General features: G+C 43.3%; 1 protein-coding gene across 1 annotated transcript in view; it reads left to right on the top strand.

Annotated features, from left to right (window-relative positions):
- The window catches only part of LOC137557929 (uncharacterized), a 259,888-nt gene extending 247,601 nt beyond the window's left edge, over positions 1-12,287 (top strand). Inside the window, exons 21-23 of the mRNA XM_068271708.1 lie at positions 1,314-1,402; positions 4,927-5,071; positions 11,639-12,287. Of these exons, the coding sequence (XP_068127809.1) occupies positions 1,314-1,402; positions 4,927-5,071; positions 11,639-11,680 (276 nt within the window). The 3' untranslated portion in view covers positions 11,681-12,287. The remainder of the gene's footprint in view (positions 1-1,313; positions 1,403-4,926; positions 5,072-11,638) is intronic.
- Positions 12,288-13,983: the final 1,696 nt, after the last annotated feature.

Raw genomic sequence — 13,983 nt, 5'->3', positions numbered from 1 at the left:
GTATGGCTGCCCCTGCTGCTTTAAAAACAGGGTTTTTTTTATGTATTATCAGCCAATACTGTAATGTCCTTAGCTAAATCCGAACATGATTTGTACACTTTCACTTACTTTTTTTCTGCGTGGCGGGGTTGATCGCTGGGTGTTGTCATAAGGATCTCTACCTCCTCACACTAGAGCTAGGAGGTGACCCAGAATCATTGTGGAAGGGGAGACACCAGCTCGAATGGTGTAGCTCCACCCTGTTGCACGTGCACCAGTGTAAATGCGTAATTATGCTCCACAATATGGTGCATGAGGGGAAAGTGTTGGACTCTGTCTGCGACTATGATCCACATAGGCTAACTTCATGCCAAACTACATCTGGCAACGATACACCTAGCGGGAAGCCCAAATGCACCCACATCCTATTTAAAGCCAGTGATGATTAAAAGTGTTGAACTTTGCCAACAATGCTCTAAAGGAGCTGATGCCATGCTGGACTAGATCCGGCCGAGGCTCACCTAGCCAGAGGCATAACTAGAAATCACTGGGCCCCCCTGCGAAACTTTGGATGGGGCCCCCTCCTGCCAACCCCCTCCCCCCCTATGCAGATAAAAACAGACCAGACATCAGTGAAGACTGCAGGCATTTCCTCTATCAACTACATTAGTGTCTGTGATAAACGCATGTTTTCACACATTCAGACAGACATGGTGTGTAGAAAACGCATAGCACAAAACGACAGATAAGGGCGCTCCTAGCCTCAGCTTATTACACTCGCTTTGTCCATCTCTGATGGAGCAGAACTGGCTCTGTAGACTTCTCCAGCATCACTACAGTTCACAGCAGCACTTGGGGAGGTGTAGAGAGGTTGGGGGCTGGGCGCTGTACACAAGAGCCTGCTGCACACTGAATAGGGACTATCTACAAATCTTTCTCTGCAAAAACTTTGCATGATTCCTTATCAGGGGCTGAGCATGTGCAGTAATTAGAACAATTGTGCAGCGAGCAGAAAGTTTTTTCTCCGTGCTCTTAGTTGTCAGTCTCTCAAGACGGGCCCCCTGTGGCTTCTGGCCCCCCCTGCAGCTACATCCCTTGCAGGGTCTATTGTTACGCCCCTGCACCTAGCGGTGGCCATGCTTTCCTATGGTGGACTATGTCCAACAATGGTGCTGAAATGGAAAATGACAATGTTGGAAAAACTCCAACATAGAATTGGAAAGGGTTAATATTGTACTGTACATGTAAGGTGAATGTAATGTACTGTACATGTAATACCATGACCTGCAGCGTCATTTTATTCTGAATCTGAATGTTTTTATTTTGGAATATAGACTGCAGCTGATATGGAAGCGTGTTTCATTAAAGCAACAGAGATTTTCATACAACAGCTGAAAGGAGTAAAAGGTCTTCATAGTCAGAGGTAAGATACATTTACTCCCTGAGCATGCAATGGTGGGGATAGGACATGTATAACATTGGACAAAGGTGTTCTAGAAAGTATAGAAGGGTGCTATGGAGCCCCATCTATGTGAGCTTCATTTTTTGTCCCATGTTATTCCACTTGCCAATACTAGGTCATAGCAAGAAGTAATATAGTAATTGATTATTTTTTTTATCGGCCCATATGCAATTCACTTTTTCTCCTAAGTTTTCTCCTAGGAGAATAATTTCATATTCTCTTTAAAATAACTTTTACGCATTTTATAATTGAAAAAGTACTATCAAAATTATTTTGAGTATTTTCTTGCTTGCCTGGTGGCTTAAAGGGACACTGAGCAGTGCAGAAACTATGGAAAGATGCATATCATTTTAAAGCTCTCTTTCTCCTCTTTCCAATGATATATAAACCGCTGCCCTACGCCTTTTAGTTTTCGCTATTTTCGCGATTGAAATTGCTGCGGCCGCGATTTCAATCGCGAAAATAAAGAAAACTAAAAGGCGTAGGGCGACGATTTAGGTGTCGCCCGAAAGAGGAGAAAGAGTGCTTTAAAATGATATCCATCTTTCCATAGTTACTTGTATTACACAGGACGACACTTTCCCCAGTGTCAGCAGCTCCAATGGTTAATTTGCATATATTCAGCAGTGGTGCCTGGGAGACATCTCGAGCTCACTCCAACCTGAATTATCGTAAATTCTTTCTGTTTTAGGAAAGCAAACTTTTGTTTTTCAGCAGCTCCATTCAGCAGAAAAAGTCGGCCTGTGTAATACAATGTAACTATGGAAAGATGGATATCATTTTAAAGCTCTCTTTCTCCTCTTTCTGGCGACACCTAAATCGTTGCCCTACGCCTTTTAGTTTTCTTTATTTTCGCGATTGAAATCGCAGCCGCGGCAATTTCATTCGCGAAAATAGCGAAAACTAAAAGGCGTAGGGCAGCGGTTTATATATCATTGGAAAGAGGAGAAAGAGAGCTTTAAAATGATATGCATCTTTCCATAGTTTCTGCACTGCTCGGAGTCCCTTTAAAAGGTGTTGTATGACAAGTTTCGTATATATATAGCACCTAGGAGAAATTGCATTGCATTGAATTGCTGGGAATACACCATGAGTTTTTTCGGCAGATAGTTGGCTCGATGGATCATTTACGACGGGTCTGATCTGATTTTGATCATTTTTCTGACCGATTTTCTCATGTGAGTGAATGGAAATTGATCAGAAAAATGATCGGAAAATTGATTGGAAAGTAAATCTGCCAATAAAATGTAATTGTGTATCCCCAGCACTCAGCCGATTAGCGGCCGATCGATCAATTTGCAGCTGATTTCAATCGATCTGACATGCTGGAAAATCTAGGTCGATCTGTTGAGATGGCTTATCACTTTGCATTGGACCTAATGGAAATCTGATGGCAAAAAAATTCCATCAGATCGATTTTCAATAGATTTCATACTGAAATCTATTGGAAATCTGTTCCTAGTAAAAAATGTTCCTAAACACATCAGATAGATCTAATGATCTATCGGCCGCTAATGCCGCTAATCTAACGAGTGTATGGCCACCTTTATGCTGGGCATACACGGCGTCGAGGGAGGCTTATCAATTCGAGCCTGATGGCTCGATTGATAATATCCGACGTGTCCGATCACCACGGGGATTGATTCCGCGCTCGATACCCACGGACGGACAATAGCGGTGAATCGAGCGGAAGATAAGAAGCGCCGGCAGGGACGAGCGGGAATCGATCTGGGCGGACGAGCGGGGACGCGGCGGGAGTCGATCTGGCGGCTAATCGAGCCGCCGGATCGACTCGTGTATGCCCAGCATTAGAGAGATTATCTTGTCTAATTAGGTCTTATCAACAAGTATTTAGAAAGTGTAAATCAGGGCTGCCAGCTGTGTCCACTGCCCAGGTGCTTTTGTTCTCTGCTAATATGTAAAGATTGAAGGTTAACCCTTCGGTGCTCCAAGGAATTACCAGGAAGTAAACACTGCAGGTTTTTTTCAAGATTTCTTTAAGTTGCAACAAAGAAATGAGAGGAAGTTCTGAGTTTAAATCCGCTTTAAAGGGGAACTGAAGTAAGAAGTATACGGAGGCTGCCATATTTATTATTTTAATCAATACCAGTTGCCTGGCAGCCCTGCTGGTCTATTTCTCTGCAGTAGTATCTGAATAACACCAGAAACAAGCATGCAGCTAGTCTTGTCAGATCAGACTTTAAAGTCTGAAACACCTGGGGCTTGATTCACAAAGCGGTGCTAACTGTTAGCACGCCTGTGAAAACCCCCTTAGCACGTCTAAACAAGCTTTTCGCGCATAAAACTTTACGCGCGCAAAAATGTATGCGCATAAAACTTTACGCGCGTACTGCACAGAGCGCAGGGCGCTCCGCGTGAAGTGCCCATTAAAGCCTATGGGACTTAGCGCGCGTAAAACTTTGTGCGCGTAAAACTTTGCGCGCGCAAAGTTAGTGCGCGATCTGATTGAGAAATCCGGTGCTAACCTACTTAGCACCCTGGTTAGCGCGTCTAAAGACTTTAGACGTGCTAAGTAGGTTAGCACTGCTTTGTGAATCAAGCCCCTGATCTGCTGCATGCTTGTTCAGGGGCTATGGCTAATAGTATTAGAGGCAGAGGATCAGCAGGGCTGCCAGGCAACTGGTATTGCTTAAAAGGAAATAAACATGGCAGCCTCCATATACCTCTCTCTTCAGTTCCCCTTTAAGGGCTTGTTCACACTATGAGCGTTTCTAAATCCAATTTATTTAAGCGCTGCATTGGCAATTTTAGGAACCGCCCTCAAAGCGATTGTGCAACGATTTCCTAAGAGTCTGTTCATATGTGCGTGTTTCGTTTTTATTAAACTCACAAACCTGCTACATTTACCATTTTCTGAGCGCTTTGACTCAATGGAAGGTATAGGGAAATCGCAAAGTGCTTGAAAAAGTGCTTTGTATAGTGATTTCCCGAGCTCTTTTATGAATACATACATTGTATTTATTCATTTCCGGGTCAAAGAGGTCAGGAAGTGAAAATCGTAAGCGCTCAGCAAAAGCGCTTAGAAAAGCACTTTTCTAAGCACAAAGCGCAGGGACAAGCGCTTGAAAAAAATTACTCAGCGCTTGCAATAGCGCTGGCGATTTATAATGTGAACAAAAGCCTTTTAGTCCATGCTGGTTTATACTCGCCTACAGGTGCACTTGCTTTGAATTCATGTTTCCAGCAGTGCTGCAATAGCAGTTCTCAGGGCCTGAGACTATTAATGCAGTTGTATCTACTTCTGTTCACTTTTCAGCATCTGTAACATTGATGTGTAACTGAAAAGCGGACACAGCTGCGTTAATAGGTTCAGACGCTCATGACTTCTAAGGAAGAAAAAAGGGACAAAAAGCCCATACAGAATATCACAATTCTCAAAGGCATCTTTATCATGCTGCATGAAAATGTTTATTGTAGCACTGATTTTTCCATTACCTTTTCATCATGTACTGTTAACATTACAGATTTAAATCTCTTCAATCCCAACTTTGGTTTCCAAGAAATGGAGTTTCAAAAATTTGGAAACAGCTGGAGCAGGAGGTAAAATCGCTGTCCAAAGACAGAGATATGGAACACCTAAGAGAAGTAATCGGCAAACTGTTAACAATGGTTAGTGAATACAGCTAACTCCACTCTACATGCTTTTTTTTTGTTTTGGTTCCAAAGTATTTATTGAAATTTACATTTTACAAATCAATATCAAGTTCAACGCGGTACGATACGAATTACCATCAGAAACGGTGTCGTGGCCATTTCAGAAATGGACGCAACAGCACCCCAATGGAAATGCAGCCTTAACGTAGCCATACGTTTACCGATTTTGCATTGCGCTATTAGGCGGTCGACTTTATTACAGTGTGATTGATCGAAAGTGGCCCACACACACCATACTGTACATTGATGTCCTATGCAATTCACCTTTACTAAATTGATCTAATCGATGTTGTGCCACCATGCTTCGAATCCAAAAATCTAGTCTTTGACGATCAAAATCATGTGAGCAGTAGCCGACTCCTTTGCAATCAAACGATATCTTCCAGCCTGCCTGTGCGATTTATTCTAGATTTAAATCTATGCGATTTATCAATATATTGGTCAATTATTGTCAATTGCAAACACTGGAACACACTTAATTATTTCTCGATTCAATAAAATTGTCGAATCGGTTGGTTAATCCGGCCTCCAAATCGCTAGATGTATGGCCATCTTTATAGTCATTACATAGAAACTTCCAGAGAAGCCTAGATCACAATGGTCTTATCAGAGGCTATTATTTTAAGCCCTGTACACACACTAGATTAAACAAGAACTGTAACCAAGGATTGAACTTCATCCCAATCAGTAGCTGATAACCCCTTTCCTGTGTGAAATATTTTCCTTTTCTCAAATAAATCGCCAGGGGGATCTGTATGGCTGATATTGTGGTTAAACCCCTCCCACAGTGTGATGTCAGCGCCAGGGAGCCTTGTTGCATTGTGGGTAAAATAACAGCTGTTTCCAACTGCCAAAAATGCATAATCTCTTTCCTCAGATATCACCTGCCAGCAGTAAAAATGTCACCATGTGATAAACGTCAGATTGTAAATCAGGGAGAGGAAAGATTTTACAATGGGCAAACACACAGTTTTCTTGCATTGGTTAGCATGCAAATTACGTTTTTACCATTACAGTTATACTATTTTAATACTGCTAGATAGATTAAATCAATGTTTAGTCACTTACTGTAAGTGTTCTCCCTGCCCGCTCTCCCATTCTGATAAACCCAGACTCCCAATTGCCACCTGGTGCTCTGGTGGCTGGATCGTTGCACCATACATACGATTAGGGGAGTGTGGCCAGATACTACAATTTTGCTACATCACCTGCCAGCAGTAAAAATTTCACCATGTGATAAATGTCAGAATGTAAATCAGGGATTTAAAAGATTTTACAATGGCCAAACACTGACTAAATCATTTGTACATAATTGTAAAAATGAAGCACTTTTTTATTACATTATTTTCACTGGAGTTCCTCTTTAAACTTCCTAGTCTAAATCATTGTATGTCTTATTCGCTAAGCCTTGACAAAGGATGCCCCAAAACAATTGTTGGTGCTGTAACTAGATCTGTTACAGTTACGGTAGATGCAATTCTGCTACCAGCAGCTCAACGTCCTATGATAGGTGTGCAGCAGACTACACTATCAGCTATTAAAGATTGGGTTCCTCTCACAACCCAAAGATATGTGCATGTCATGAACATGCCTGGTTATCAAATGCTTTTGGTACCAGGTCAACACTTTGATCTACTGTATTCAGCATTAATAAAATGGTATTGCAATCAATTTTAAATGTTTATGCCACTCTTCCAAACAAATTCAAAAACAAGGTCAGAAGGTCAAACCTCTAATAATATACAGCCAAATGTGTTGGGAGGGCCTAGTGTTGTAGATTAAAATATCTGGGGAGGGGGTGTATTCAAGGGCTGTGATATTTTTCTGCGCCACTATAAATTAAGAATGTTGGCAAACATCCTGCTATAGGCTTTTAGATTTTCAGTAGATTCGTGAAAGAGAACCAGAGCTGGCATTATTTTGTACAAACCCCCCCCCCCAACATACTACCTGATTCGGGGGACAAACCAGATCAAGTAGCGTCTATCACCACCGCTCCCCAAGGTTCCTGAAGATCTCATCCGAGAACCACAGAGGTCAGAAAAGCGTGGAATGGGTGAGGGAGAGGGGGTGGAGGGGTTGGGATACAACACTGAAGGACCATTGAAAGGAGGGAGGCCATTGTTCCTGACACCCAGAGGGGGTATTTTGCAGGAGTGTCTCTCCTGCAAGAGATGCCCCTTACTCTCTTTGATTGCCAAGTTCAAGCTGAATGTCTGCAATTTAGGGCAGGTCACAGTGCGGAACAGAAGGGGAGAGTGACGTGGAGGGAACACAGAGGCATGGCATAGAACAGAAAACATACAGTGGATTGCAAACGTATTCGGCCCCCTTGAAGTTTTCCACATTTTGTCACATTACTGCCACAAACATGAATCAAATTTATTGGAATTCCACGTGAAAGACCAATACAAAGTGGTGTACACGTGAGAACTGGAACGAAAATCATACATTATTCCAAACATTTTTTACAAATCAATAACTGCAAAGTGGGGTGCGCGTTATTATTCAGCCCCGAGTCAATACTTTGTAGAACCACCTTTTGCTGCAATTACAGCTGCCAGTCTTTTAGGGTATGTCTCTACCAGCTTTGCACATCTAGAGACTGAAATCCTTGCCCAACAGCTCCAGCTCAGTCCAGATTAGATGGACAGCGTTTGTGAACAGCAGTTTTCAGATCTTGCCACAGATTCTTGATTGGATTTAGATCTGGACTTTGACTGGGCCATTCTAACACATGGATATGTTTTGTTTTAAACCATTCCATTGTTGCCCTGGCTTTATCTTTAGGGTCGTTGTCCTGCTGGAAGATGAACCTGCGGCCCAGTCTCAAGTCTTTTGCAGACTCCAAGAGGTTTTCTTCTAAGATTGACAACAAACAATCAGGGGTTGCTGAGCTGGGCTTCAACACCAGGTATCTCACCTGGTCCGCCGGTGCACAATCCCTCTTACGTGGTTCACCACTCCACATTGACTGGATCCAAATAGAAATGAAGGAGGCACTCAAATGGCGTTTTTAAACTTGCGTTTATAAGAACAGTGGCAGACACTGTTCTTATAAACGCAAGTTTAAAAACGCCATTTGAGTGCCTCCTTCATTTCTATTTGGATTTATTTCTTCTAAGATTGCCCTGTATTTGGCTCCATCCATCTTCCCATCAACTTTGACCAGCTTCCCTGTCCCTGCTGAAGAGATGCACCCCCCCACCTGAGCTGAAGATCTCTGCAGCTCGTCCAGAGTCACCATGGGCCTCTTGACTGCATTTCTGATCAGCGCTCTCCCTGTTCGGCCTGTGAGTTTAGGTGGACGGCCTTGTCTTGGTAGGTTTACAGTTGTGCCATACTCCTTCCATTTCTGAATGATCGCTTGAACAGTGCTCCGTGGGATGTTCAAGGCTTTGGAAATCTTTTTGTAGCCTAAGCCTGCTTCAAATTTCTCAATAACTTTATCCCTGACCTGGCTGGTGTGTTCTTTGGACTTCATGGTGTTGTTGCTCCCAATATTCTCTTAGACAACCTCTGAGGCCTCACAGAGCAGTTGTATTTGTACTGACATTAGATTACACACAGGTGCACTCTATTTAGTCATTAGCACTCATCAGGCAATGCCTATGGGCAACTGACTGCACTCAGACCAGAGGGGGCTGAATAATTACGCACACCCCACTTTGCAGTTATTTATTTGTAAAAATGTTTGGAATCATGTATGATTTTCGTTCCACTTCTCATGTGTACACCACTTTGTATTTGTCTTTCACATGGAATTCCAATAAAATTGATTCATGTTTGTGGCAGTAATGTGACAAAATGTGGAAAACTTCAAGGGGTCCGAATACTTTTGCAAGCCACTGTACCTTTGTGTCCCATCTGCCCCTCTGAATCCGCCACGGGTACATTTTAAAATACCTTTTTTTTTAATTAATGTTTAGACAACAGATAAGCAGTATACGGTGATTCTGTCCCAATGGGACTAATCAAAAGTAAACCGTAAAAAACAAAAAAAAAAAACAAGTAAAGTGAAAACATAGGGTCCAGAGATCATGCAGTCCACCGAAAATAACACAATATCATCTAACTTTTCAATAGGGAAAAAGCAACATTGATATGCATTCAGTGAGGAAATGGGAACATCAGTTGTATGTGTAACCATTAATAATTTAACTGAAAAGACCGAGGTCCTAAGGGCCGGTTTCCACTACAAAGTGATGCGAATGCGGCTACGTAGCCGCATTGCATCACTTCCGCTGCCAGCCGCATCACTTCCGCATCTCCCGATGCGGAATTCAATAGAGGAGATGGGACGTGGTTGTGGGCGGATGCGGCCGTGCGAGAATCTGCAGCATGCTGCAGATTCTCTGATTGCTCCGCACCGCTCCGCACAACATGCACGCAGTGGAAACCTTTCCATTGCTGTGCATGTGTTTCAGCACACCTGCGGTGCGATGCGGCTATGTAGCCGCATCGCACCGCTCCTAGTGGAGACGGGCCCTAAGGCTTTGTGTCTCAGCAAGAGACAACCAAGACTGCCAGGTTTTTGTGAAAAAATTTCTAGCGTGTTGTTGACTATAGAAATAAGGAGTTCAGTAATTAAAATGTCAGTGATAATTTGCTTGGTTAAATCCAGAGAAAGAGTAATGGCCCATACTCACGGGCTACAATTGTCGTCGCAACACACAGCGCACACGTGTTGCGGCGACAGGTCGCCCGTGAGTATAAGGCGCAACACGGGCGGGCACCCCGAACCGTCGCTCGTCGCTGCTGTCGCCAGGCGATTGGCGCGGTCAATCGCCCGGCGACAGTTGCCACCGCAACTTCGCCGCAGCTGTCGCTAGTCCGCGTGAGTATGCAGACTAGCGACAGCAACATAATAGAAAATGTACGTCGCTTCAGTAATAGAAAATGTTCGTCGCTTCAGTAATCCCTCTTCGGCGTGTGTACGCGGAGGGACATGGCGACGAGCTGTCGCCGAACCTGTCGCGCACACGCTCCCGTGTGCTGGCGACAGGACAAAAAGTAGCCTGTGATTATGGGCCATTAGTTTAGACCATTGTCTGGCAAAGTCCAGCCTGGCAGCCTTGGCCACATGCAGGGCCAGTCGATGATGAGGAAACTTCTACCCCCTGGGTTTATCTCCTAGTAGCAGAAGAAGCGGGTCTGGCGTCATGGATGTTCCTAAAAGGAAATCCATAAGGGAGGAGGAAATGCTAGCCCAAAACAGCTGAGCTACAGGGCTTAACCACTTCACCACTGAGGGGGTTTTACCCCTTGAGCACCAGAGCAATTTTCACCTTTCAGCGCTCCTTTCATTCATTCGCCAATAACTTTATCACTACTTATCACAATTAAATTAACTATACCTTGTTTTTTTCACCACCAATTGGCCTTTCTTTGGTGGTACATTATGCCAAGAAGTATTTCATTCTAAATGTTTTTTAACAGGAAAATAAGAAAAAAATTGGAAAAAAAATATATTTTTTCAGATTTGGGCCATTATAATTTTTAAATAATATATGCTACCATAATAAAAATCCACAAATTTTATTTGTATATTTGTACCGGTTATTACACCATTTAAATTATGTCTCTATACATAATGTCTGGTGCCAATATTTTATTTGGAAATAAAGGTGCATTTTTTCAGTTTTGCGTCCGTCACTATTTACAAGCCCACAATTTAAAAAATAACAGTAATATACCCTCTTGACATGAATATTTAAAAAAAAGTTCAGTCTCAAAGGTAACTATTTATGTTTTTTTTTTATTGTCATTTTTTTTTATTATACAAAAACATTTTTGGGGTACCTTGGGGAGAGTGTGGCAGGGATGGAGTTAATTTTACATGTAATTCTGGGTCTGTGTATAAAAATCAATGTATGTCGGTGTAATTTTATTATTTGGCCTCAAGATGTCCTCAGTAATTTTTTTTCATGCGTCCTGTACGTGTACTAATACACTTAAAGGAAGTGAAGAGTGGATGGGAAACTTTTTTTTCACAATGATCGCAGCTTCTCGTAGAAGCCACCAATCATTGCAACGGGAACTTAGATCAATGAATGGGAACTGTGTTCCCATTCATTGATCTCCAGGAGAGTGGGCAGCCACGTGAACAAGCATGGGAGAGCAGCAGTGAAGGTGGGGATACGTCTATCTACTCCACAGGAGTGGAAGTGAAGTTTGGCGGGGCGTAGATATACTGTCCTCAGGTGCCGAAATGGTTAAGATACCTTTTAACTTTAATAAGATGCTGAGTAGTTATGATGACAATGTTAGCTTGGAGGACTATAGATTTGTAAGCCACTGATTTGCTGATCACAATAATGAGCTTAAGCAGGAAGAGATCACAAAAAAATCAATATCTTGAAAATCTATGCTGATCAAACTGATCACGCGCTTCTTATACAGAGAAGGAGCACCACTAATCTTTACCTATTTATATAACTTGTATTACTTGTTTTACTTTTACAAAATTTGTTCATTCATTGCTATGAAGTACTTTTATTCTGATTTTTTTTTATCTCCTAGATGTCAGCAACCCTGAACACAGATGTTGTCCTCCTGGACTAAGAACGAGAAAAGTTGTCCAATTTGCAATAACAGAATACAATACAACAGAATACAAGGCTTTAGTACTGATTTAAAGTACACTTTAAAGTGTACCTGAAATGAGGATTGATAAAAGTTATACATATCTGGGGCTTCCTCCAGCCCCCTCTGCGCAGACCGCTCCCTCACCTCGGTCTAAAGCCTCCTTGATCCTTCGGTATCAGCTCCGTTCTCCACGGCGCAGGTCGGCCAAGTGCGCTCACCCGTCTTGCTCCCACGGCTGAGAGCATTCTGCGCCTGTGCAATAGTACTGGCAGCAGAGAACAGGGCTGATACCGGATGATCTAGAAGGCTTTAGACCACGTTGAGAAAAGGGGGCAAATTTTTTTTTATCAACCCTCGTCTCAGGGCCACTTTAAGTGAGAAGGATATGGTGATTGTTACTTGCTCTACTTACATAACAGATGTATTGCTCTGTCCACGTTTTAATTTCAGTGATTTTATAAAATGAGTAAAGATAATTCTGTTCCTGGAAGGGGCCATCTTGGGTCCCACAGGCTGAAGCATCCCAACTCGGTGTCTCCCCTCCTTCCCGCTCTATTGCAGAGCACAGTGGGGAGAAATAAAGGCAGTGGGCACAGACTCACCTACTTATGGTTCCAAGCGCTGGAGTGCCTGTCTATACTCTGCACTATCCCCGGCAGTAGCACAGTTTATAGACGGGAACTCCAGCACCTGGAACCATTAGTAGGTGAGTCTGTGTGCACTGCTTTTACCCTTCCCCGCTGTGCTCTGTAATAGTGCGGGGAGGAGAGGAGATGCCGAGGGTAGATGTGGAAGCAGCGGGAGTGTGGAGAGGGGGCACACATGGCACACTACAGAAGGGAGACCAAGGACAGTGAAAGAGGACAGCTTCAGCCCCCCCTCCCTACGCCCTAGCAGCTGCGACCACACAGAGCCATTGAGAAACCAGGTGGCCAATCAAAGAGGAACAGAGGCTTCAGCCAATTAGGTTGAATTAGCATGCCTTGCAACTTCTCTTTTGCTGTAGATGTAGCAAATAGGAGCCAGGGCACCTGGCAAATTATATTCTATAAAGAATAACAGTAAGAGTGAATTTTAATTTTTGGATTGCCTGGTTAGCATCCGTATTACTTGTTTACCAGATAAAAAAGCGATTTTCTAAGCACAAATTGCAGGGAAAAAGCACAGAAAAAAAATGTATGATGTGAACAAAGCTTTACTGAAAGATGCCTCCTAGCAATTAGTCATATGCATTGCTTGGGTGTAGTGATGGTCATGTCTAGGAGACCTTATGGGGAAGCATGTGATCAGTTTGGTCAGGTGATAAGTATGTAAGTCCCTGATTTGCTAGTTACGATCATGTGCTAAAGCAGGGTGAGGTCACAGCAAATCAAAGCTTTGCAAATCGATCAGCTGATCAAACAAATCACAGGCTTCTCTGGGTTCTCCTAAACATGACCATCACTACCCTGGTGTGATTTTGGCCCATTCGTTCACATAATTGTAGTTAAAGCAAATCTGAAGTGAATTTAAAATAATAAAAACAGATACTCACCTATGGAGAGGGAAGGCCCTGGGTCCTATAGAGTCTTCCCATTCCTCTCACAGCCCTGTCACTCCTGTGGAGGTATTTAAGCAATTAGTCGAATACTGTGTCTAATACTTCAGGAACCCGAGTGCTCCAGAAGACAGGCAGCTCTGTACTGCACATGTGTAAGCCCACTCTCTCCCCTATGCGCAGTACAGAGCCACCCGTCTTCAGTAGCCCTCGGGCACCCAAAGCCTTCTAAAGCTTCCTGTAATGGCATATTTGAACAGGGGTGACAGGGCTGTGAAAGGAATGGGAAAGCTCTATAGGACCCAGAGCCTTCCTTCTCCATATGTATCTTTTTTTTTTTTTGTAATTCACTGAAAATTTGCTTTAAGGCTAATCCTCTATAATAAAACCTGTGTCCCTGCGTCACGCTGTCCCTGTGTAGCTGGGTCTGTGCTTTTTGCTACTGCGCATGTGTGCAGCACAGAGCCAGCCTCACAGAGACAGGAGGACAGGGCCAGGAAACCAGGCGGTGTGAGATGGGCGGCCGGGTGTGTGGCGGGTGCGCGCGTGGCGGGTGCGTGCGCATGCGCAGTAACAGGCGGCGGCGAGAAAACATAGACCTAGAGCCCGTTTTTAAACGGGCTTGGGTCTGCTAGTACAGTAATATGAGGATATTGGGCTCTATTCACAAAACTTCTCATAAATGACTTATTTTTCACCTATTTGATAAAAATAACCTTTCAGCACATTTACAAGCAAAATA

The sequence above is a fragment of the Hyperolius riggenbachi genome, chromosome 1 (genome assembly GCF_040937935.1).
Source record: "Hyperolius riggenbachi isolate aHypRig1 chromosome 1, aHypRig1.pri, whole genome shotgun sequence".
In the NCBI taxonomy this organism is placed as follows: Eukaryota; Metazoa; Chordata; class Amphibia; order Anura; family Hyperoliidae; genus Hyperolius; species Hyperolius riggenbachi.
The sequence above is the reverse complement of the archived record's forward strand: the minus strand, read 5'-3'. Positions and strand labels throughout refer to the sequence as shown.